The sequence below is a fragment of the Talpa occidentalis genome, unplaced genomic scaffold (genome assembly GCF_014898055.3).
Source record: "Talpa occidentalis isolate TD23 unplaced genomic scaffold, MPIMG_talOcc4v2.1, whole genome shotgun sequence".
NCBI lineage: Eukaryota > Metazoa > Chordata > Mammalia > Eulipotyphla > Talpidae > Talpa > Talpa occidentalis.
In genome coordinates this window covers 62,180,390-62,206,075 of record NW_026555331.1, presented here as the reverse complement: position 1 = coordinate 62,206,075, position 25,686 = coordinate 62,180,390, and the positions used below count along the sequence as shown (strand labels likewise).

Here is a 25,686-nt window from a genome sequence, read left to right as displayed (position 1 = left end):
TCTGTCTACATATCATTTCATTTATTGTGCACCTACTATGTGCTATGACATTCCAAGTTACTTTGGAGATAAATTATTCAATTTAGGGGAACAAAGAGAAGTATATGTTGGATGACTCACAACAATTCACTTATAGGTGACTCAGTAATAGGTACTTGGGGGTTAAACTTATGATGTGACTACACCTTGCCTTGCTACTATTTCAAGGCAAAAGGTTAATTTCTCTGTGTTTCTATCATTACCTTAAAATGAGAGTTAGGAGTGAAATGAGAAAATGCAGATTAAACCCCCTTTCAACAAGAAAACATTAAGAGAACGTCTGTGTGTAACAAAAACTTTCATGTTCTGGCAGATACCTATTTATTGTAATTTTCCACATAAAAAGTTTACCATACCAAAGAAATAAGGACGTTTACTGGGATTTAACAGAGTATGGTCATTTAAATACTTTTTAATATAATGTATCTGTCAGGACTGATTGAAAATAGAGCAGCTTGTGAGGATACATAACTGATTAGCTCTTTATTTTCTTCTAGACGGTGTGAAGAAATCCTACATCCATTTGAAATTAGATCTAAAGTTGTAGCCAAAATCCAATTTTCTCCAGTTCTCAAACATATTAGGTGGAACCATAAGAAGTTACCTTTTGTAGGTAAAGGGTCAAGTGTGGACAATTTCATATCACTCAACCTAGTTACCTTTCAGAGGTAGTGGTTCTTTTACTAAAAGGCAACATTTCCATGGAAAAATGAAATGGGCTGTTGATGTGTTTATTCTAAACTTCGAATTTATAAATTAAAATAATTTCTTCAATGAGCCTGAGCCAGGAATCACTAATCTTTGTAGTCAGGATTCTCCATGAATCACTCATGTCCATTCAGCTGGGGCTCTTTCCCTTTAAGGCAACAAGATGAAAACAATCACAGAAACCAAATTTTATCTTTAGCTGTGTTCTTTAATTTGACTAACTGGAGTTCATTATTTGACTAATTTTCCATTTTCAACTCATTCACATCTGCATGCACATTGGGATTTTGATTCATTCTATCTTGTGTGTGTTAGAGACACAACTCAGCCTACTCCTACTCACTGTCTATGATTCTTTAATTTTTTCCCCCCAATTAGTAATAAGTTTGATTTCTGTGAGTCAGAAAAGATATTATATGTTCAGTACTGCTGCTGAATGTCTCAGAACGACAACGACTCTACTTGATGTCCAGGAGTCTAGCAGAAGGTTAAAGCAGGGAACTCGAGGTACACCACCACTGTTCTTGGAGTTTCAAACTACCAGCTACTATGTCTAGTCCAGACTTGGGTTTTTTTTAGAGGTGGAGGATTTCTCAGGCAACACCTCACTATACTGGAGCTCAGGCGGATGTGAGGGCATCTCAGTATTTAGGAACAAAACGTCTGTGGCTGTGGAAGCAGTGAACCCCTACGGCACCCCATCTCTTCTGCCATGAAATTTACTTGGGATTTCTCACCTGACTGGGTCTGTCCTTTAGAGATCACTGGCTATTCAAATAGAATACGTTCACACATGATAAGGATTTTTATTTATGATGTATTTGCCTTTATTTACATTTGTTATGTACTGTTTTTGGTAATGAGTTCCAACACTCTCTCTACCCTGGTTGCACTCCTGCTCTAGAAAAGCTATAAACAACATTGTACTTTCTTGTAAAAACTGCCTGTCAAAGTCAAAGCTGTTTGTTCTCATGCTAGTAATTACCATCTCAGTTTAGACTTAATGCAAGTGAAATTTTTATGTTACCATAATATAATAAATAAAAGACATTAGGTAATTAGTAGTGCTGGTATATTTCTAAAATACTAAACAGACAAACAATAAACTGTGAACTTAATCACATGAGTTCTTATACAGTTTCAAGACAGGAAAATTAGAGCTCTCAGCTACAGTCATTTTAATAATCACATTGGATCTGCATTATTTATTAGTTATTACATGCTCAAGTGATTCAAGGTTGTACAATGCCTAAAATCATTCCAAAGCAAGCATACCTTTTGTCTTTTAATTCTGACTGGAGTATACAATGCATATATTTGTATTTAATTAAATTGCTAAGATTATTTCACACATTCCATGAAAGAGACATTATCCATTCTCCTGATTTCCAACCAGACTAGCTTTCTTAATACAATCCCCTGTGAAGGAGTAATTTGCCAGCCCCTTTTGATATAATAGCTCTGCCAACCTTCAGCTAGATTCTCAATGTTTTTGGTTTCCTAGCAAATCCCTTCTACCCTGAGAATTCTCTTGGACGACCCAGGAATTCTAGAAGAGAAGTAGTTTGCCGAGGCACAAAATACAGTAAGAATCTCAATTTCTATCAAAAGTTTTCAAGTTGGAATGCTTTCCCTTTCGTTTTTTTTGTTTGTTTGTTTGTTTGTTTGGTTACTCACCTTTCATTTAGAGTTGTCATCTGGACAGTTTGCTTCCCCTTTCCTTCTTCCCACTCCTGGTTTAATGCCTAAATGTTTTCTGGGTTTTGTGAAAAGCATGCTGTCTGAGGAATTTTGGTTGATTCAACTTTAATTATCTTTTTTGGAGGAGGGGATTTTATAGAATTGACCAAAACCAGCTGAGAACCAAGAAGCAACTGTTTTCATATAGAGAACCGTCTATTTGTTTAGTCTTGGAGCTTGTGTGACTTTTAGGGCAATTCTCTGTTCTATTGTCTGGAGAAAGAAAGTTCTTAAATATCATATTTTTTTTTTCATCAACCAAAAATGTAGAAATAAGGATTGGTAACTTTAGTTTGCTGCTAAATGAAAAGTAGGTTTGGCTTTATTTATGTCACTGTAAAAACTAAATAATAAGTATTCACACCAAGCGTGAATATTTTTTGCCAGCAAAAGTTAAAACATCAAAGAAACCTCTTTCAAATACTAACAAATTTACTTACAAACACCTATATTTATTATTTCATAAATAGGCGCAACAGGTTCCATAAAAAAAGATTAAATACAGACACAGTATGAAGAAACAATAATGCAGAGCCATATGTAAAGGTTGTAATTTAGCGGTTTCCAATCTGTTTCTGCATCTAATAAAATACCAGGTAAGCATTTGGCAGTTTTATACATAAAAGGACTTAAATGACATTTACTAACCATTACACAAAAAGTGATACAAAAAAGCAATTTTTCTGCAGTACAAAATAAATGTGTTTGCACTTCCCTTAACACTAGTTTCTTTTTGTCTGATCAGTGAGACAAAGCCAATTTGTTTTTAAATTAATATCATTTGGGAATACGTTTTTTTTTCAAATATTTTGAAAATATAGAACTATTAGTCAGTTGTCTTAAAAATGAAGTAAAAATATGAATGTTTGCCAATTTAACCCCTATTGTGAAATCAATAAACTGGAATGAGCCAGTTTGAAATTACAATTTAGCTACAAAAACATTCACATTTTATACTCTAGGAGAGTGTGACATAGATGCTATTTACAAACTTGCTATGACTGCTACATCAAGCCATTTAAAAAGTCTTTAGTAGTTTCATATAAACACCCATTATGAAAACCAATGGAAAATCCAGGACTTTTATCCGAGACATCTACAGTTGCTAAGGCAGTTACTATAGCGCAGCACTTCACAGCAAAAAACCAACATAAAATCTGAATGGTCCAAATTTCCTTCAGGGAAGAAGAAAAACAATGTTCATAAAGGATTAAAAAAATAATAAAGAAGCATGACTATTTCTTCCAGAGTGGGTTACCCACAAGCTCAAATGGTCCTAAGTGCTTAGCAACTTGTATTTTCTAATAAAATGGAGAACCGCCTTGACTGTACAAAGCAATCCACGGTGAAAAGACTTCCCTGAATTCTTCAGTGGAAAGAAGAGGTGTTCGGACTTTCAGGTAAGGTACAGTGCTTTGTCCCTCTGCATGCCCCTGTATGAAGAGAGAACGGACAACGTCTTGTTACCAAAAGTGTTTAACAGGTGACCTGGGGATGAGGGGTGTATGTGTGAGTCTACTTGTTCTAGTACAGTTAGTTAACGTACATCTAAAGTGAACAGGGATCTAAAGTCATCTATTCTTGGAACAGCAAGGAACCTGCTTTAAAATTTCGGGAGCAATGTGTTCTGCTTTTCTAGGTGTGGAACGTTTCTAGACCACCTCTCAGAAAGGAGGAAGAAAAGATAGTTCTTTCCCTCAACTAGGGAGCACGGCACGACATGCATGCTATGAGAGGTGTTCACCACCAGATGGCGATGACCGGCCGCTTACCCACTACTGCAGTAGTCGTTATTCCAGTCCACCGGCTGGGCGGGAGGATTTCTGCACCCGGAACGCACATATTCCATTGCTTGGGTGACCACTTGTGCAGTCGTAGATGTAGGATTGATTATAGTCTGATAGTCGGGTTGAAGAGTAAATCCCTGGAAGGGAAAGTGAGCCCACAAATAAGGATCACTTTTTTTTTTTAAAGAAGAAAAGCACCCAAATATTTATCTATTGTTTGCAAACACACAACTGCCTCCTTTCTTGTGCCTCCAGGGTGGGGCGAGGGGCAAGCTTATCAAGAGGCCCAGAAAGCTTAAAACAATGGTAGAAAAGAGTGCTGTATACTTCAGCACTTACCTTTTGTAAAGACCATTTGTCTTACCTTTCCTTCACTTAACCATGTGTTAGAAAACCTTTAGTTACACTCTTGAGCAGAGAAATTGGATTGGGAAACAATTTGAAACATAGAGAAGCCAACTCAATCAAAACAAAGGGAACAGGACCTAAACCCTTCAAAGTTTATGTTTTCTGTTAAACCTAAGGATGCATTAATAGTTAATCCCTCGAATATGCAACAGAATCTCTCTCTCTTTTTTTTTGAAGGATTCAGGCAGCAGGTGGCTGAGTGTTTTATTAGACTACACCTATTCACATATTGTTCTCAAAACCCTTTTTCTTCATTCAGTAACAAAAGGACCATCTGCCTCTTCTTTTATTTGTACTTCTTTCTCAGCTAAAAAATTTCAACCAAAGCTTTTTAACAGTTGTTGGACTAATACAGGGAAAGAGATTCAAAACAGCTTGCCATTGGAGAATACAGAGAAGGAAAAGTGTAAGACAGAACAAATATTTTTAATTGAAAAGTCTATTAATTGGCAAGTAATTATCAGACTTCAGGAACATTCTTCTAATACATTAGTATGGTGAAGTGTTGACTTTTAATCCTAGCAAAGCTATTAAAAATCCAAGGACAGAATCTCTGAAGTACACAGCTATATTGCGTAAACAAAAAGCATTATACTCTAAGATTTATTTTTAGCTTATCTGGTGAATTCAAGAGTAGCATAAGCAAGCTTTGCTGGGAATGACCAAAAAAGCAACTTAATTAATCTCGTGGTTGCCTTTTTCTGCAGCAGATTTCATGCATGGTTTTTAACCACTGAAAAATCAAGAGACTTAAAAATGCATCATTCTCTATTCCCTTACAGGGTGTTTGGGGGCAAAATATTGTTGAATTTCTACCTTAAAAAAACTCAGGAGGATGATCAGAGGATTGTTTTTAACTAAAGATATTTCATGAGACATTTATTTGTGTTTGAGTGTCTTCTGGGTAAAGATTCCAAGATCCCTATTATCAAATGTCCTCTATTTTCAACATTGGCTTTAAGATATTAACTTATTTTCCATTCTAATGATAAAGACTTTACACCAGTGTCCACATAACTCCCACCAAAGCTGTGGATGAAAGACAAACTCTGAATGATTGGAAGCAATTCATTGAAAAGTAGAGAATTCTTCCACACTGGTTTTTTGAGCCTGTAGAGACTAAAAGAAATAGAATATTTCTTAAATTAACAACTGACTTATTGAAATAAGTTTTGTTGAGGCAGACACCACCTGCAGCTCAAGCTGTATACATTTTCTAAACTAGGAAGATAAATAGGAAGAGGAATAACTGGACGTTTGGTTCCCCAGTCCTTTCCGGTCCTATTTCTTCTCTTTCTTCAGACCATCCTATATCTATCATGCAAGGAGTCTCACTGGCTGCAATGCAGCGCATTCACTTCACAATGGTTCAAAAACATTGTCTTTATGGGACTTGTTCAGCTTTCTTGACTTCCTTCTTTAGTGTCTAGTGTGAAGCTGGGCAAGAAAAAGGAAAAACCCCTAAAGTGGGGATCTTTGTGTTGGCTTTCACTTTCACTCCTGGCTGGCCTTTGGAATCTTAAGAACAGAGTGTTTGCATTGCTGATTGAATATTCTCAGGCCTAACACATACTAGTGACTCAATAAATTATGTTTTTCAATAACTAAAGTTTAACACAGACTATTTGATGCTACGGTTGGAAAAGCAAGGGGAGTGTAATGTGCAAATGCCAGGGCTTGCCTATCTTTTGAATGTAAAGTTCTTCATATTGCATTTTGGTACAAGTGACAAAATGAAACACAGAAGTAAACAAGTCTCAAAAATAGAGTAAGATGAAAACATCTTGAGTTAGGTGAAGGTATGGAAACATACGAGAAAGTAAAAAACAAACAAACAAACAGAAACCAGCTTGATTCCATTCTATCCCAAAGAATCCAGCATAAGAAATCATCTTTTTTTCTATTCAATGAAAATGGTTCTTCAAAGTTGGATGAGAGAATATTGGGAGAGCATTAATTTACAAGCTATTAGTTTAAGATTAAATGGATAATCAAAATTTTATGTTATCAACAAAGTTCAAAGTTTTAAAAATTCAGCTAACTTCAGTGCCTACATTTAAGATCACTAATATTAAAACAACCACGGTCCAAGAAAAACATAAGCAAGAAAAATATATGCAAAGTCTGAAGTAACATTATTTTACTTGCTTTCAATTTAAAAAATGAAACATTCTTCAGAACACCATATGAAGACATGCCGAGGTCAAACCTAGAGCTAAGTACATTTTTATTATTGATGCAAATATGAAACAACAATGATGATATAAATTTTTTGAAAAATGTTTGCTTAGCAGTCTAATTAAACAAGACTGAATATTTTGCATTTTAATGCTCAAGAGAAAAATCACCAACTGTTTTGTAGCATGCCTGGAATTCTAAATTTCATTTTCTGGTGCCAGATTGAAATAAAAATAGGAAACATGATAAAGATTAATTTGATGTCAGAAGGGACATTTGCTCTTTAATTAGATTTCTGTAGCCCTAGCAGTCTTGTTGTGCCACCATCGCAAGTCCTAAAGAGCCTGCAGCACAACCAAACAGTGATCCTCATATCCACACTTTACTGGGAACTAATTTCATTTCCTGCCTGTCTGGAGAGGTATTTTCAACAGGCATCAATGTTTTTGTCTTCACAACTGATTTATTCATCAATCTCAATGTGATTTTTTTAAACCTTTAAATTACACCCAAATCCTAAAGCAGCTGTTTATTACACAAGGAAATTGAAAATCTGTCTGTGTGATATCATACAAAGATTTTTTTTCTTAAGGTTATAAAGGAAGTTGACAGATATTAATGATTTTTTTCTCTTGACCTCATTCAACAATATAGTGAACAGAAAAAAAGGGAAGAAAACTAGACCAAAAACAGCAGGTCCCTGGGTTTAGTGTATAAAATATTATTCCAGAAAAAAAATGAAACTATTATTCCTGGTAAACTATACAATCATTTTTGTAAGATATATTCATTTTGAAAAGGATAATAAAATAGCTAAAATTATACTGAAATGTGAGTGACTTTTAAAATACAGTAACTGTTGACTTTCTTTTTCTATTAGGAAGCAAACATCTTCAGCATAAAGGTGGTTTGGATGATAAGTCAAGCAGGTCAAATTTATCCACAACCTGGTGTTGTAGCCACAGGCCAAGACCACCACTGGTGACTTGAACTTTGGCTCTGCCAGACTGTTGTGATTGGAATAAATTGAGTGTCATCAAGGTTGATAAACTCTGATCCTGATTTTAGGATTTTTAATGTGTTGGGGTTGTCTGTCCCCATGACCCTCAGGATCCTAGTCCAATGACTGGTTCATGAATCTGACCGCATGGCCCATCGGACTCCCCATCAGACTCTTTACCATCTCCTAGAAAAGCCATGCTCCTCCCCATCTTAGTCCTTCCAGCTCAGAGCCTTTCTTTCCTTGCTACTGCTCTTTACTGGTCTTTCCCCCACACCCTTCTCACCTTCCCAATTTTAAGGGCTTCCTTCTCTCTCATCCTTCAGGTATCTGTGCCTGTTCTTGTTAGGGACCTTCTGTATCCATCCCAGCTAAAGGCTCTGGCTTTCTTCCATCTCCCTGTAGTTTGTCCTCCTGTTTTCATTTGCTCACAGACTCTTAATAATTTATCGGTTTATCTTATTACCATCCATTATTCCCTGCCCACCCCAACTCTGTTATGAGCTCCGTGGGGGGAGGGGGGTGGGCAGTGACCTCATTACCTCTTCAAATTTATCATTCAATTTCCAGAACCTAGACAGTGCCTGGCATGTGCTAGGAGATCAATGATCTGTATTTGACTCAACAAAAGAAATTGAGATTCTACAAACCAACATGTAATTTCTTCCAATATTTAAACATTTTTACTATCTGTGCTTTCAATTGTACAACTGACTACCTAACATGACCAAGGCATTGTTAAAAGTGATGTTAGTCACTATAGTCTTTGCAGCTATTTACTCTCCATTTTGGGTTTATGACATTTAGTCTTTTATTATTAATATCAATTGAATCAGGTTCTACCATCTCAGTAAGAACACTTATTGAGATATAAGTCAGTAAGAACTGACTTACAGATTGATGAATAACTTGTCCAGTGTAATCTGTTCTATTTTTTTCCTATTCAGTTAAGATTCTACAAGGAACAGCAAATCTTTGCTGTTTTCATATGTGGCCTGACATAAATCTGACATGTTTGAAACTATTCAGGGTCACAGTCAGCTCCTCTAAGGTATCAGTTTAAATAGACAAAGGAACCATCTCCTAGTGAATACATGAGATTAAAATGCATCTTCTCTGGACAGATCTCAAGCCTTGAACTTAGAGAAGGACTATGCTCTCTATAGTCCTTCTTTGAGAAGCAACAGCCCTGAACTACAGCATCATTAACAGAACAGTGGCCCTCAGCCAATGCAGCACCCTTAGACTGGAGTCAACTCACACACCTGAAAGTTGTGTCCCTCAAAGCATTAATTTTTTATGCAAATATGATTGGATCTTTAAAATGGAAGGTATGACCCACGAGAGTCCCTTTCTTGAGAGTGATGTCTGTTGGAGTGTGGAAATTTGACATCATGAATATCACTTGCTGTAGATAAAGGCATGATGGTAGAAATCACCTCTTTTTCCTTAGTAAGTCAACAACTAGCTGATGAATGTAGGTAAGTCAGTCATGGGGCATTATCAATATCCTTGACTTAGAGAACAAGGAAGATTTCAGTAAAGAAATAGGTCCCTATGCTCTTCATGACCATTTCTTAGAACCAGCTAGGATTGAAAGACCCTCCAAATTCTTTAGAATCACAAATTCTCCAATGTGAACCAGAATAGTCTGCAGGAAGGATTATGAGTGAGAGGCTCACTCACTGTGAGTGAGAGACTCTGATTTCTGAATAGACCTTGGATTGATTTTCATCTCTGACCTATGGGCACTAAACTTGGCCAAGCCTCAGATTCCTCACCTATAAAATAAAGGTAATGCTAGTATCTGCATTATAAGTTGAGAATTAAAGATGAGCTAAGGTAATATATTAAGGTTTGTTAATGTTAGCTCTAGAAAGCCTGTCTATAAGTGTAATAATAAAATGACATTTGATTCCTCTTTCTGCCTCTCCTTTACCCCACCCTAGTCCTACTATAGACTCAAATTCTACAGAGGGCTAGATTTCAATTCTAAAGGAAGGTTATGTTTGCATATTTCATTATAGCTCTGGGAAAAACAAAGTAATTGGATTACAAAAGTGATAGATGAATTTGATATGATTTGTTATTTTTACTCTGACCAATTTTTTAAAACTAGATTTTCAAATTTTTGAATGTTTTGTGTTTAGTTTATACCATTTGCTCCTCATTTTGAACATTTAAAATAACACCAACATTCAAAAGTAAAACTTTATTTCAAAGAAAACTTAAGCTAAGATTGCACACACAACTGGTTTCAATAATTGAGGAGTGGGCAGGGAGGCTTTCAAACTTCCTGTGTTTTTCCAATCTGCAGAAGCCAGATCGCCATTTAAAAATAAACCTTTGGCTTAAATATTCACTTCTCAGAATTTTAAAGTTGTACCAAATTTGACATTTCTGACCAGAAACAGTGGGCCTGATTTCTTTTTGCAGCATTTATTGGACTCAATAGGCTTATTAATCAAGACTTTCTCATTTTGGCCTGATTTTTTTTTTTAAATGCATCTATTCCACAAAGATCTTTAGAATTGTTGGCACCTCAATATAAATGTACTTTACACAAAAAGGCACAAAACAAGAAGGTTGGTTAGAAAACTAAAGAATCATATACATCATGGGAAAGACACGAGTGCTTATGAAAAGAAGCACTCAACTATCAATTGCTGTGCTCATACAATGCTGCACAAACACAACTGTAAATTATATTTTTCAGAAAGCAGATATTTGTTGAGTATTTTTGATTATGCTCTCGATTAGGAAAGAAAGCACAGATCATCTCACTTGTGGGGTACACAGCCCCTTCCCTCCCAGCTCTTCTGGAGAGGAGAGCCATGCTTACACGTACCTGCTGCATGGTGGGAGAATGTAAGGCAGACTGGACCTGCATGGGGAGCTGGTTCCCAAGGGGCTGCTGCATGGCGAGTGGCTGGTGCTGTTGCATGTTGAGATGCTGGTGAAGAGGTGGACTGATCTGGAGGGGAGGCGGGGGGGACACGGCCATATTTGCTATAGAGACAGTCACTGGCATTTGGTTATTCGGCTTGGGTGCTATGCTCCTGGGGAGACTGGGATGCATGGCAGTTAGGTGAGGATTCATTGCTGGTTGTTGGTGATAGTGGGAACTTAGGTACAGAGCTGAGTGGGCCTGGCTGGGCCCATGAAACACTGACGGCTTTGAATTGATCAGCTGAGGAGGTTGAGATGTCTTAACATCAACAGGTTCGCTGTAGCTCTGTTGAGGAAACAAAGAGCAGAGTTAAGAGACTGGTATACATGGTGTTGATTTCTGTAAGCAAGACACTCATGTGAGTTTTACTCACGAGCTTTCCCATGAGTCCATGCCCATACTCTTCTTGATTTTCTGATCTAAGAACTTCTCCACTATTATTTGTAACATGACTGATGCAAGACAAGCTTATTTTATTTCTGTGATGAAATCTAACAATCTATGATGACATTAATTTTTAACTTGGTGACTTTTCTCATCATCCAAATAATGATTTAAAAAAAAAAATGAAATGTGGGGTTGAGGTCATCACTGCCTTAGTAGGATATATAAGCACAACTCACTTTGAAAGTAATTCAGTTCTAGGACTTCCCTATTGACTGTTTATGTTTAGTTTTTTGTTTCCCATTTTATCTTCTCAAAGAGCCTTGACTTCGATATTTATACAAAGAAAGCAAAGATGGTGGATGGAAACGGATATGGAAAAAAAATGTATTCTAAAATACCTCTGAAGTTGTGTAAAACCACACTAATAGAGCTTCAAAGTAACCATAGAATTTAACTTATTTTTAAAAAAGACATTGGTGATGAATTATTCCCTGTAATGAACTAGATAAAAATAATCTCTCTTAGAAATTTTAGAATCCATCATAAATTAATATAATTTTTTTCACACCTTCGCATGGTCATTTCCTAATAATCTTTTAATTGACCTAAGAACTAGATATTTCAGTGGAAGCTGTAAAGAAGCAAGAATTAACCCTGAGGCATTTCCTCTTGGCTCTGAACCTGCTACTCCCTCCAACTTCTGCTGAGAGAAAGAGGTTGATAAAACACATAGGGAAAGGAGAAACCAGCAGGAGAAAGAAAATGATAAAATGTGCTTCTGGAGAAAGTCACTTTATCAAGACAAGGTCATGTAAATGCACATATGCCCTTATTCTGTGACCTCCATGTCACGTTTATTCAGTTTAAAAGTCAAAATTAGTTTCTTACTCTCCACACTGCAGGTCCTTCCTGAGGATCTCTGTTCTGTGCAGCCCAACTGACAGGCAGGTTAGGGAACTGGTTTATCACATCTGACAACATGAAACTCAACATGGGAACACTTCATAAGTCAGCATACAATGTTGCTGGCCACATAAGTCATTTTCCTTCAACAAAGTAGGAAATTGGAGGGAGAAGGATATGGAAAGGGAGGGAAGAGCATGAGGGACTATGGTGATGGTGCACAGGTGAATTGGTGGGAATTTCACAGGGAAATCATACATTGCACAAAAATGAAAGATGTTGTAATATATTTTTAAATATATATATATATAAAATGATAAAAAAAAAACAACAAGAACAAGTTTGCATGTGTGTGCTGACTTGAAGTGGCAGATTGGGGATAAGTGAACCACTAGTCCTATATACATTCTCTGTAGACACAACTGACATCTGTAAAATGATGCAAAATCATAAAAATTGGAGGTCTTACAGAGCTCTGAATATTCCATGCAGAGTACAGAGTAAGGTGTTCCCAAAGTCCTCTAAAGAATCCGGGCCTCCCCGGTGGCGCAGCTGTTGAGTGCTGGGTTGCGAGGCTGCCCGCAGCCTCTGCAGTGCCGGTTCGATGCCTGGCTGCTCAGCTGCCCGGCTGCCCGGCTGCCCGGCTGCCCGGTGAGGGTCCCACATGATGCGCAGACCTCTCCTGCCGCCCGCTGCTCCCCTCAGCAGTGCACTTTGGTCCTTCTGCCTGTTCTGTTCCCCGCTCTGGCTCTGGTGAATTCTCTCACCCTCCCGTGCTTCTGACTGTACCCAGTGTTTGTATAAGTAAATTAATTAATAAAAAAAAATAATTAATAAAAAAAATCCTCTCTTATTTTTCTCTGTGTGAATGTTGAAGCAGCCTTGTCAAATAGAGACATTCTATTCCCTGTCCAGAATTGTCCAAAATTGTTCACAGGAATTTTTAAGGAAAGCTTTTAGAACAAAGAACTTTATTAACTGTAGCCTCATTAAAGGTGTTTTCAATGAAAAAAAAAAATAAGGAACTTTTTTTATTTTTGCTCCCATTTAAAAATTCTCATTGTTGATGTTCAGAATTGTGAACAATTCAAGGAAAAGGCCAAATGGGTTAATTCAGGCTGTGTAAACAGCAAATAGTTCTACATCAGAATAACATGTACTATTTTAAAAGTCATCCCAGATACGTCTAGAAGATTATGTATTTATTGCATGTCTATGTGTTTAAGTCATCTGGGCAAGTGTTTTCATTCTGTCTTCTTTAGAGATAATTTCACATTTAGTCACTTACTATGTCAACTTTATACAAGAAAGATAGCACTATACAACGGCCAGCTATCTATAAAAATAATACATGTAGGGCCTCCCCTGATGGCACAGGTGGTTGTGCAGCTTCTTCAGCGCCGGTTTGATCCCAGCGGCTGGCGAGGGTCCCTCATGGCACAGCAGACCTCTCCTGCCTTGCCTGCTGCTCCCCTCAGCAGTGTATATCGTCAGTCTGCCTGTTCTGCTCCCCGCTCTATTTCTGGCGAATCCTCTCAACCTCCCGCACACCTGGCCTATACCCCGGTTCTTGTATAAAATAAATAAATCTTTAAAAAAATACATGTCAATGTATCTTTATTTTTTGCTTTGAGCTGTTTGTAAACAGAAGGAATATTACTTGTATTTTCCCATGCTATCAGCAAAAGGGAATAAATACAGTGGTAAACTGTTTTCATTTTAAATTCTGTGGTCAATAATCACCTTCTTATGTAGGGCCATGGCATATGCAGTCATTGATATGTAGCCTGTACTTGCCTGAGCATGTGTGTGTATCTAAACAGTGCATATAGATACATGTGTTCTGTTGTCCAGACAGAATCAGACCATTACCCCAGGAATTACAACAATGTAATTAATGAATATATCTGCCTAAATAAAACAAACCTAAAGAAATATGCTTATGCTGCACTTCGGACCAATGCAAATAAGGACAGATGCTCAGCAAGGTGCGGGCTGGGAGCTGTTTCTGGCCAGCAGTTCTAAGTACAATACCCTGTTTGTCCTGACACACACTCTTCCAAATTGTAGGAGCAGGTGTTTGTGGGAAAAAGTCTTTTGGAAAAGCATGGGTCTGTGATAAAATGTGTGGAAAACAGCAGTGAGCTACAGAAAGTCCCTATAGCAGGACTTCTCTGGGCCTTTCTATGTCAATGTATGTGGTGAACCTTCATGCGGGAACCACAGGAATCTTTTCTCACTGGGTGATTTCATGGACATAGTCTTCAATGGAAAACAGTGGTTCAGAAGAATTACTGAATTACACACACATATTTAAAATGGCAACTAGAACATACATTTCAATTTAATTTGTCACAGTTCTTGCCTCACATAAACTCGTTTTTATAGTTCCAAAATGCACATATAAGTTACATATACCCAGGTATGATACTAAAATAATCTATTTCATGTTTACTGCAATACTACCCACCTGGTGAATTTCATATTCCAGACTAAACACAGTGACAGATTTTTCCTACAGGAAATAGGAACATGGGAGCTTCGCAATTACAGTCTAGAAGAGCTATGATACGGACAAGTTAAGGGTTTTCTTTAGTGTTAAATCCAAAATAAACAATGAATCTAATTTTCCGGAATCAATCTTTAAATCAGAGCATGTAGTCCACCATATAGATAGATGGCATTTTTATTTCTATTTTTTTTAAGATTTTATTTATTTATACATGTGTTGGGGTACAGGCCAGAGGCGTGGGAGGGTGAGAGGATTCACCAGAGACAGAGCGGGCTGCAGAACAGATAGATGGACCGAAAGCACTGCTGAGGGGAGCAGAGGGCAAGACAGGAGAGGTCTGCCACGTAGATGGCATTTTTACAGGCAGCAATAGAGACATGTAGGCCTACAAGAATAGATAGCAACCTAATTGGAGATACTTTCTTGCCAACTTTGTAGATTCCCTCTTCCCATGCTAAGTATGAACATGAACATTCTGTCTACCCAGTCATTATTTTGACATGTATCTCCTTCATACTAAAGTCTATGAAGATTTGTACTGATAAACTTATTTTGAAATAGTAATAACTTTAAATCACTTAGAAGGACTCTAGATAAACAAAGAGATTTCCAAATATAATGACTGACACACTTAGAACATAATTTTTAACATAAGGGAGAAAGAAGGTTAGGAAGTTGTAAGTTTTCTTTTTACCTTGTGACAAGAGTTGTCAAGTTATGTACCTAGACATGGCAGACACGCTGATGGGGTTCTCTCCCTATATTCTCTTCACGATGATGTCTACATCACCAAGGAAAGGATTTTTTTTTTAAAGATTTTTTAAAATTTATTTTATGCATACAAGAACTGGGGTACAGCCCAGAAATGTGGGATGTGAGAAGATTCACCAAAGACAGAGTGGGGAGCAGAATAGGCAGATTTACTGAAGTACACTGCTGAGGGGAGCAATGGGTGAGACAAGAGAGGTCTGCCATGCCATGTGGGCAGCTCCCTGGTGGGATTGAACTCAGGCCCTCAGGCCACAGTGGCTGGCCATAGCTTGATAGTGCTGCTGACTTAACCCCTGCGTGACCAGGAAGGCCCAGGAAAATATTTTCTTAATGGCAGGGATTCAATCTCTATAGTCCATGCAGCTGGCACTGTGCCAAGTAAACAGAGCACACAGTTTGTTGAATGACTCTTCTTGAACAATACTTCATGCAGTCACTGTTGCCCTTGCTGAGATTCTTGACAAGATATGTATTTCTCTTCCAAGGGTTGAGGAAAGAAAGATATGACATCTGTGAAAACTGATAGAATGTCAGATTGACATTCTGCCCTCTTCTTTCCTCAGCATGAAATCTCTCTGCTCTCACCACACCCTTCCTGAAGTGATGAGAAGTTACAACATTAAGGTCTGTGTTTTGATTTGAGTCCCTGCCTTTTATTCTCCACTGGATTTTGGGTGGATGGTAGGTAGCAGGGAAGTTTAGTGAGTTTCATCTACTTTGAAAATTTGTATCTTTATGGTAAGGTCCTTTCATTTAGACATGGAAAAAACCTGCTTCTAACTTCACTTTTGATTAATTCTTAATCACACGAATATAACAGGCTATCTATTAATTACAGAACTATTTATTACTTTGGAAGATAGGTAGAATAAGTTCATTTTCAATAGCAAACTGTCATGAATTAGTAATATGATTAAATGGGGATATGAAGAAATCATAAATTTAATATACTTTTACTGTCATTTTCTTCCAATTAAACTATGAAAGCAAGACTCCGTTTTTGTAAATCAATTATACCATATATGATGATCTCTACACCATTCAAAAATTAGAACTATATTCTCATACAAGCCACATTATTTAAATTTGTTTCTACTTTCACAAATAAATACTTTTGTTCAGTTGTGTGTGTTTCATGCCAGATAAATGTGTTGCCAGATAAATGTGTGTACACAACTGAAAATCAACTCTTGAACTGACATTTGCATGGGAAGAATGTGTTGTTGCTGTTGTTTTCTGAGTAATTTCTATTTCTTACTTGCTATTGGAGCACTGATGCTGAAAGGTGTTTTCTATAAGCAAAATGTGTGTGTGTGTGTGGCAATAGAGACCTTTCAGTTCTTTTCAATAGTCTTCCACAAAGAATACAACTCTATAAACCTTAAGATACCTCTTATCAACTAAGTTGTTGATTATCCAAGACAGTTTCAATCCCATTTACTCTATTTAATGAAGATAATACTGCACAGTGTATAAATGGCCCCATTCTGGGATAATAATTGCTATAAAAATGAAATATGGACAAAGCAATTGTTATTTAAAATAGCAAAGTATAAACACAGGACATAAAACTCAGTGGAAGCAACAATATAAGAGTTGCTGAACCAAATCAGATTAATAGCCCATCTAATTTGATTCTTGTTTTCAACACTGACCAATACTTGATGCATTGAAAATTAAACAAAATTTATGCACCTACTCAATTGTGCATTGTTATTTCTGGGAGGAAAATTCTTCCTGGTCCTTGTAGGTGATTAACTTGCACCCTGAAGCATGAGATTTTATTATCTTTAAATCACAATCTGGGCTTACAGAGCTGCAAATTTTATGTTAATAGTCATAAAATGATCCATTTTCAAATTCAGACTTGGTTTGTGTGTCTCAATAGCTCTCCGTGGTAAGAATTCTGCTACTTCATCCTGTAGAAAGATATTTCTTTTGTTTTGAATTTACTATCCTTTAGCTGAACAGAGCATTGTGTTTCTTTACGATTAGTGATGGCAACAGAGCACTTTCATAACTGAATTCAATATTGGCCTGTACGATTCTTAAAAAAACAAAACAAAACTTCCATTGCCCTCTATATATTTTGGCACCCCAGCTCAAGGTAGAAACAAAATGTCATATTGAATGTGACCTTAACGTCATGAATCTGATTACTTTTATTTAATATTTAATACATCAGAACATATTCTTCCAAATGTTGTCTCCTTCCAGAGTGGCACTTCTCAGAAGCTGTATGCTTATTCGTACAATGCTGCCTTTACTTGGAATATTTGGGAACTTCCCTACTGAATTCTCTTCAGAGCCTGTGGGGCACTATTTTACATAACCTCAGACAACTCTTTCTCTTTTGATGGTGAATTTGATTTTAGAAACAGCTAATAGTCACTTGAAGCCAAGCTTGTGGGTTATAGCTGGGTGATGTTTGGGGAAAAGAATGAGGTGTGAAAACAATGTAACAAGATTGATTTTCTAAAGTGGCCCATAAACTTCCTGACTGCAGTTCTAAAAGAGGAGTTTCAAAAATCTTCTGAACTCTGGGAGCAATAATAAAATAAGTTTGTAGCCTCCCAAGATGACTACTTTGAATGCAACACTCATTTTGGGAAAATAAATTCTGGTCTATGTGGTAAAATGAAACGAATTCCATTCCTTTAAAGTTATACATTGTTTTCAACATCGTCATTGAGACCTGGGTCTAGGAATTCCTGTGTCTATGGAAAAACTATATATCCTTAAGCTTTACTTAATAGCCCAACCCAAAATGACCTTAAATAGCATGTAAAACTGCTCAAGCCAGGAAGCCTGAGCCTTCATAACAGCAATATTTTTGGCTCAAACTATTTTTATTCTCACTGGGCTAAAAGCTCATAAAGACCAGTTCAATTAAGAAACCTGTGTAGATGATTTTTTTTTTTAATTTAGGTCATTTCTTATTGTTATAGATGGATATATATATAGGTGAATCAAGTTTTTCTTATTTTAATGTCACTTAAAGAATTCCTTTATATTAAAGCAGCCTTGAAGACCAATTGAAAATATAAGTCAAATCAATTTTCAATCATACGCAAACTTTGCCTAGTCCTTTGCACCTCTACATATAACATTAAAAATAAAAATCATCATCACCATGGCCATGGCCATTAAAAATAAAAATGATCATCACCATGGCCATCACCATCATCATCATCATCATTGCTGGTATATACTAAATACTTCCTATGTTCAGGATCCCGAATCATTCAGTTATATAGTTATTCTCATGGAAATTTTATAGTTATATAGTTATTCTCATGGAAATTTTATGATGTCTATCCTAGTGACTGTTTAACACATGAGTAAACTGAAACTTGAGAAAGTCAAATAACTTGGGTGAAGACACACAGTCAGGAAAAGGGAAACCTGGAATTTGAACCCAGAACCTCCTTTCCCTGGGTCTGTGGATATTTCTGCCCTATGAGGATGCTCAGTGTGGCACTGGTGGTGCCCTAAGGAAGCATGAAGCTCGAAGATGCTTTCGAGACCTTTTGCAATCCTTATTTATAAGCCTTTGCTTTCTGCTTTTAAATTTTTCCATGGAAAGAAATTGTTTACTCAAATACTCAAGAGATTACTATGCCCACTGTTCATTAAATTCCTCTAGTTTGAAATGGTGTCTCTTGTTCTATAGTCAGAGAAAATGGAGTGCAAATAATCACTGCCCTTTATAGTCTTGAGCCTGGGCTAATGCCCTTTTTGGTCTTGAACCTGCTGAGTGTTTGTTTCCCAGGCTTAATAATGTTGAATCTCTCTTCACTGCTACTACCTTCTGTCCTGCACCTTCCAGTCACTTTTATGAACTTCTCCTCTGAAATGTCTCCAACTTCCTTTAAATTACAGCATCTGCAAGTGAATAAGAAAATCCTGGGGCCAACCAGTGCTGTGTTTGCAACACTCCACGCTCCTATTCATGTGTCCTTTAATTCCAGTGAGGTTGCAGAGCAGAGTGTCCTGAGCTGTGTGAGTTGCCACAGAGCAGGTCTAACCATGTCACCTGATCCCTGAACCAGGTGAAGCACCTGCATAGCTGGGATTGCACAGTGCAGAGTGGTGCTGCCCAAACATTCTGAGGGCCCCGGATATCTCCGAGGGTCTCAGGTTGGGATGGATGAAACTGAGAAGTCTTGTTGCCTTAAGCCTCATTTAAGACAGAGTAGCTTTACTCTTAGATGTCTAATAAGCAATACCATAAGAGTTGGCATTAAATTTTACTGGGGCTAACAAGAGGTCATGGATCTAAAAATATAAAGATTTGACAATTGCCCAGAGTAGAGAAAAGCCTATGAGCTTTGGAATAAGACAGCAGGGGGTTTGAGCCCTTGTGCTGCCACTAGCAAGCTCTCCTTCTGGGGCAGAAATTTAGTTTTTTGTCTAGAAAATGGGCAAAATCTTACTTTGTAGGGTTGTTGTGATGATGAACAGGAAGACATAAAATGCCTGGCACAGCATGTGGCACGAACAGAACAGAAGCTGTTTGATAGCAAGACGCTACTGACACTTGTGTGACTATGAGAAAATTTCAGTGTCCCACTGAGAAGGTATCACTAAGTCATTTTGAATATAAAGATTACAATATCATTTACTAGGGCAGGGCTTTTTTATTTTTGCTAGATTTTAACTTTATTCAGCTCTGAATTTATGGTAACTAATATGCTGGTTTGAATGGTTGGTGGTACCTTTAAACTAAAGAGCGGTCATTGGAAGGAGGGCACTGTTCATCCAACGGCAGTTTCTTGGTGGTGCCACTGCTCACCAGCTGTTTCTATTTTTAATTATGTTGTGTAAGAAGCAGCTAATTTTAGACTATAGCTTCAAACCTTTCAAGTATCATAGACATTTTACTTTGATCTGTCATAGTCATGTTGTGCGCTTAGCAGCCAGCCCTGTCGCTGACAAGGAACAGGTGTCCTGCACTCTGAGCAGGATTTAGAGCATGTCCTGCAGTGGAAGACACCACACAGCCTTAAATTAGCGAGGAGATCTATTGGTCTAGAGTTGCAAAGCTTTAGTCAGTGAAATTTGCATGTTGCCTAGAAAATAGATTCCAAAATATGTAGGGCTGGTAGAGTAAATCAAAGTTGCTTGGCAATAACTTAGGAAACTGGACATGGTCTTTGGCTAATACAATTTTTCATGAACAAAAATGACCTCAGATGAGAATGTCAGTGCTCGTGGTGACTGCTGCACCAGGGCTATTTAAGGAAGCAGGTGAAGCCTGCAGTTAGGAGCCCCGAGCAGTACAAAGGCTGAGGGTGGCTCTGGCACTAGCTACCTGTGTGAAACTTTTTCTCTTTTAGTGAAATGTTGATAATCAAGCCTCCTTTGAGGGACAAGGTATGAGATTAAGAGAACTCATTCACTTAAAGCGCTGTTAAAAATCTCAAACGTGCCGTCCCCTACTGAAACCCATACAGTGGTTTCCTTGAGAACAAAACCCACCCCTTTCAATACCCTGCTCTTGCCTGTCTTTCCAGTTTTATCTCAAACCACAACCCCACCCTACCCCCAGCCCCCCACTGCAGGCACACCCACTTGCCCCTCCACCCCACCCCTCCTCCCTAGCCCTGCCCTCGGGTTGCTCTGTGCCCTGCAAGCTCCTTGTTTCCTGTGGGTTCTCAGCTCTCATGTCACGTCTTCAAAGAGAAGTTTGCAGACCACCCTGTTAGCGCCTTTGCTTATTAGATTCTCAAGGGTCTTGGCCACTTACTATTTGACATTCTCACTGCCTGTCTTCCTGGACTAACGGGAAAGCTCTGTAAGTGCAGGGGGCGCATCTACCCTTCCTCCACCGTGTCCTCTGAGCCTGGCACATTGCTGGGCACAGACCACGTACCCCGGGAAATTTGCCAAATGAATACATGAATGAATGACTGGCGAAAAAGAGAGCTTGGCTGGCCGACTGGGATTTCCTGCAGTTGTAACTATTATCCTGTAAGGATTTCATGGCAGCAACTTTAGATTCTTCAGAATAGGGAAATAATTTAAAACATACAAAAATATAGAAAAATATGTGTATAAGTATGGATGACTATTATTTGCCTTGTCATAATTTAAAATGGAGAAACATGGATTTTTACATGCTTTATGTCCCATGGGAGGTAGGCCTGCGAATTTTCTTTACATGGTGGGGAGGTCTTACACATGATACCAGAGGGCAATTTCTCTAACTTGGAGAGGGTGTTTGTAACTTTCCTTCAATTTGTACACATACATTAGATTGCTATACATAAATAGACATTCAACAGCTCCAGCAAAGTTCCCATTGCCAAAGAGAAGAAAAACATCAGAATGAGCTATAAAAAAGTGCTTGGTGTTTTTTAAATGTAGAAATGGCAATTCACAGCATTTAGACAAATTGTCATATATTGAGGGTTGCAAATCTGAGAATGAATAGTAAGAAAAGTTGCAGCTAAGAGCAAATCTGAGGACACTGTTAGGAAAGCAAAGGCTTAGTCAGTAATGCAGATCCCTAGTAGTCTGCATAACACTAACCTGCGTGCTTTGTGTTGGGATTGAGACTTACATGTTGATTTTCTCCTATGCAGAATCCTCGGACTAAAACTCTATTTAAAATGCTCAAAAAATTTATCCTGGGTGAAATAAGGAAAGAAAAATTTAAAAGTCCCTCTTACATGCTGGACATATTGTTTTGAATATACCAACTCACTATTTAACCTAATGATGGATTTAATATTATGTACCTTTTTTGGTTTTAATTTTATACACATTCTGTGGGTTCTATAAAAAGACAAAAATGTGAAATGGTATCAGCAAAAATATAAATAGCTTCAGAGGGAGCTGGTTAAATCAGAAGAGGTGAGATCCATAGTGAGAAAATATAGAAGAGTTAAAAATTTTAAGATTAAATAATAATAATTTTCCCACAATGCCAGGCATTAAAAGTGGAACATAAAGTTGGATTAGACTGATAGTGTACCAAAATTTCTTATACATTTGTATTTTATGCTTTCTTTTTTGCCTGAGTATATTCATCATATTTTTCTTCTTTTTCTGATTATTTAGAAAGTATTTTATTACATAAATTTATATAATTACTTTTTTTTAAGATTTATTTTTATTTATTTATACAAGCACTGGGTATAGTCAGAAGCGCAGGAAGGTGAGAGACTTCACCAGAGCCAGAGCAGGGAGCAGAGCAGGCAGAAGGACCGAAGTACACTGCTGAGGGGAGCAGCGGGCGGCAGGAGAGGTCTGCGCGCCATGCGGGACCCTCCTTCGGTGGCCGGGGAGCAGCTGGGGATCGAACCGGCTCTGCAGAGGCTGCGTGCAGCTTCGCAACCCAGCGCTCAACCGCTGCACCACCGGGGAGGCCCTATATAATTACTTTAACTCTACTTAGATTTATTATTTTTCTTTCTTTTTTAATACATTTTTTATACTGTTCTTCATTTTTTCACAATGTATGCTTCCTCATCTCAATTATAGTCCCCATGAAATTCCTACCACCAATTCACCCGTGTACCATCACCATAGGTCCCCTGTGCTCTTCCCACCCCTGTTTTGATCCTACTCCCTTCTCCCACACCTGCAGAATATATTTTTCCTAATTAAAAAAAAATGTATAGTTTAGAGTTGTTATAAGAAGAAAGTATTATGGATAAAGGAGAAAGTATTTTTCATGGGTAAATGGAATAATGTTCGGAGACCCAAGCCAAAGTGAGCCCAGTACTAGTTAAATTTGGACTTTTGACAAGTACTTAAAAATTCACCCCAGTCTCTCTGAGACTGCCTCCCTAAAAAATCTATAAAAGGAAAATACCTCTTAATAACCTGAGACCAAAGAGTCAACTCCTGGGTATTTATAAGAGAAAGAACTAGTGTTTAAGGTATTCTAAAGCATAAACTACTTTCAAATGATGCTTTTATTTTCAAATGAAATGGTGCAATCAGGGAGAGGGGCAGGCTTACATCCTAAAATGTGGTAATGAGGTTAGAATAAAGACAGTTGACATTTCCCCAGTGAAGGCCAAAGGGACCAGGTGCATGGGGGGGAGGCAATTTAAGAGTGGGATATGGAGAATGAGAAGTTTGGCTCAGGACTAACAATATGCTGTGACTAATCCCCAAACCTATAATCCACAGGTGGACAACATTTCACAAAAGCTCCAGGGGATGCTTTTAGGTCTAAACATATATTTCCATAATGCATAGGTTTATTTAAGATTTATGTTTTCTTTTTCATCAAAGAAGATTGTGATGAAATGCTTAAATGATCTTTTATGCTTTTAAATGACCGTCATATTCTGCAGCGAGATGACCACAATCCGTCACAATACCACACAATTGCATGTTACCTTGGATACAAGGCTGGCTCTGTATGCTGCTAGTTGCTTCAGGTACTCTTTCTTTGCAGCCTCGGTTTTCTTTTTATAGACCTGTAACAACAACAAAAAAAAGAGTCTTAAATTAGGAAATGCATCTGCTTTTGTTTCCAGAGAAGCACAATGCAGAATAACAATTGCACACACACAAGGAACGCATGAGGGTGCACGTACACATGCACAATTATAATAATATAAATCTCCCCAAAGATTTTATTCTCTACTGAAAAATATTTTTAAGAAATATGGCAATGGACTAGATAAGAAGATTAATAAGAGTAAGTTTTTCCACTTTCCATACAGCATATGAAAGGATTTATCTCAAAGTTTACTTTGAGAGTAAAGGTAGTTGACTCAGAAATATACTATTGATGAAGGTTCCCAGGGGAGCCACATAAGAAGCCATTCATAATTATACAATGATACAATGATACAATGATACATAATTATACAATGATAATTCTACAGTACATTCAAGTCCTGATAGATATATATTCCATACAAAATATAAAAACAAAGAATTCAAAAATGAACAACTATGCTCAATAAGTAAATCAAAGGAACAGTTATGGACCTGCAGGCTCATCACTATTTAAAAACATGAAGCCTTGAAGTTCTAATTTCAAAGACTCTGGAATTGGAATACACACAGTCAAAGATATATTGGGGAGAGGAGAGGAGGCCCCAAGTGGCTGAGGGCTGCATGGCCATCCTGCTGTGCAGCCTCTGCTTGTGCCCTTTCCAATGGTAACACTGGATGACATGGGTCTGTAGAAACCTCATTGTGAAAAGTTGAAAATGTACTGAAGTGAATTTTAGTTTACAGAAGCTTTTCATTTTTGAGAGGGAATCATCTTGAAAATAAAAGTAAAATTATCCTGAATTGAGCAAAGTATTGAAACCTGACTTGCTGGTATGCTAAAGGTCATATTGCTAAGTTAAACAGAAAGGAGTTGTTAAGAGTTGAAAATGAAAGATTAGCAAAGTGAACACACATGGTTGTCTGCTACCATTACGTTGATTCTTTCAAGGCTTTAGAGTCTGTTTTTGGCAATCTTTTGAAATTGGCCCTAAAGAACAAAATATTTTTCTCCATTTACTGTGTAATGGAAATGTATTTTCATTGATACAACTAATATAAATTTCCCACATCTTGGATTTTACAGCAGAAAATGAGGCTTGGCTAGTATTCTGTGATGCTGAGATCAAAAAAGGCATAGATCAAAATTGAAAAGTGACTTTAGAATCAGGGTAGTTAAGCACAAATTATGTCTAAATACCAAATATCTGCCAAATTCAGTATCATAGGCTAATTTATGGCTTTTAACCCCAAAGGTGGTTTATTGAGTTCAGTCTCTTAATGTGAAATTCTAAATATGAGAAATAATATTTACTCATGACTATCTTAATTAAAGCACAAAATTCTACTTAAGGTAAACAAATGACTAACCTTGTCAACAGAGTTATGTAGGACCCTATAAAAATTTGTTCTCCTCCTTTAGGGAAGTTTACAGCTAGACTTTTGTATTTGGAATTTTGGTAATATAAAAGACAATTATACTAATAAGGAAATTTAGATTTACATGTACAATATTGTCACATGTTCATTGTGTCATCTTTACTTAATATGAAACTAAAGAAACTTAAAAAAACATTTTCAGTAAAAAGTAAATCCTTTTATTCAAATACAAGAGTATTCTAAATTTACTGACAATATTTGTATTATTGGAGGTCAAATTCTCAGTACAACAAATGCCTTTGAGTACCATCATCCACAGATACCACACGCCGCCGCAGTGTGGCCATAATTGGAAACACAGAGCTCTCCTGATTCTCATTGATTGATTTTTGTCTTCAGAGACAGATCTCTATTTAGAGTTTTTCCTTCAACCTCGTCTCCAAAATATAATTCATAATTA

The 25,686-nt window shown here is 37.3% G+C and overlaps 1 protein-coding gene across 2 annotated transcripts in view; it reads right to left on the bottom strand.

Annotated features, from left to right (window-relative positions):
* Nucleotides 1–1,433: 1,433 nt before the first annotated feature.
* Nucleotides 1,434–25,686, bottom strand: part of TOX (thymocyte selection associated high mobility group box) — a 299,999-nt gene continuing 275,746 nt past the window's right edge. The window contains exons 6-9 of one of the 2 annotated variants that reach the window (XM_054692251.1): nt 23,741–23,821; nt 10,709–11,095; nt 4,260–4,411; nt 1,434–3,920 (exon numbers count right to left, since the gene is read on the bottom strand). In XM_054692251.1, coding sequence (XP_054548226.1) covers nt 3,884–3,920; nt 4,260–4,411; nt 10,709–11,095; nt 23,741–23,821 — 657 coding nt within the window. In that variant the 3' untranslated portion in view covers nt 1,434–3,883. The remainder of the gene's footprint in view (nt 3,921–4,259; nt 4,412–10,708; nt 11,096–23,740; nt 23,822–25,686) is intronic. The other variant, XM_054692252.1, reaches the window with a different exon arrangement.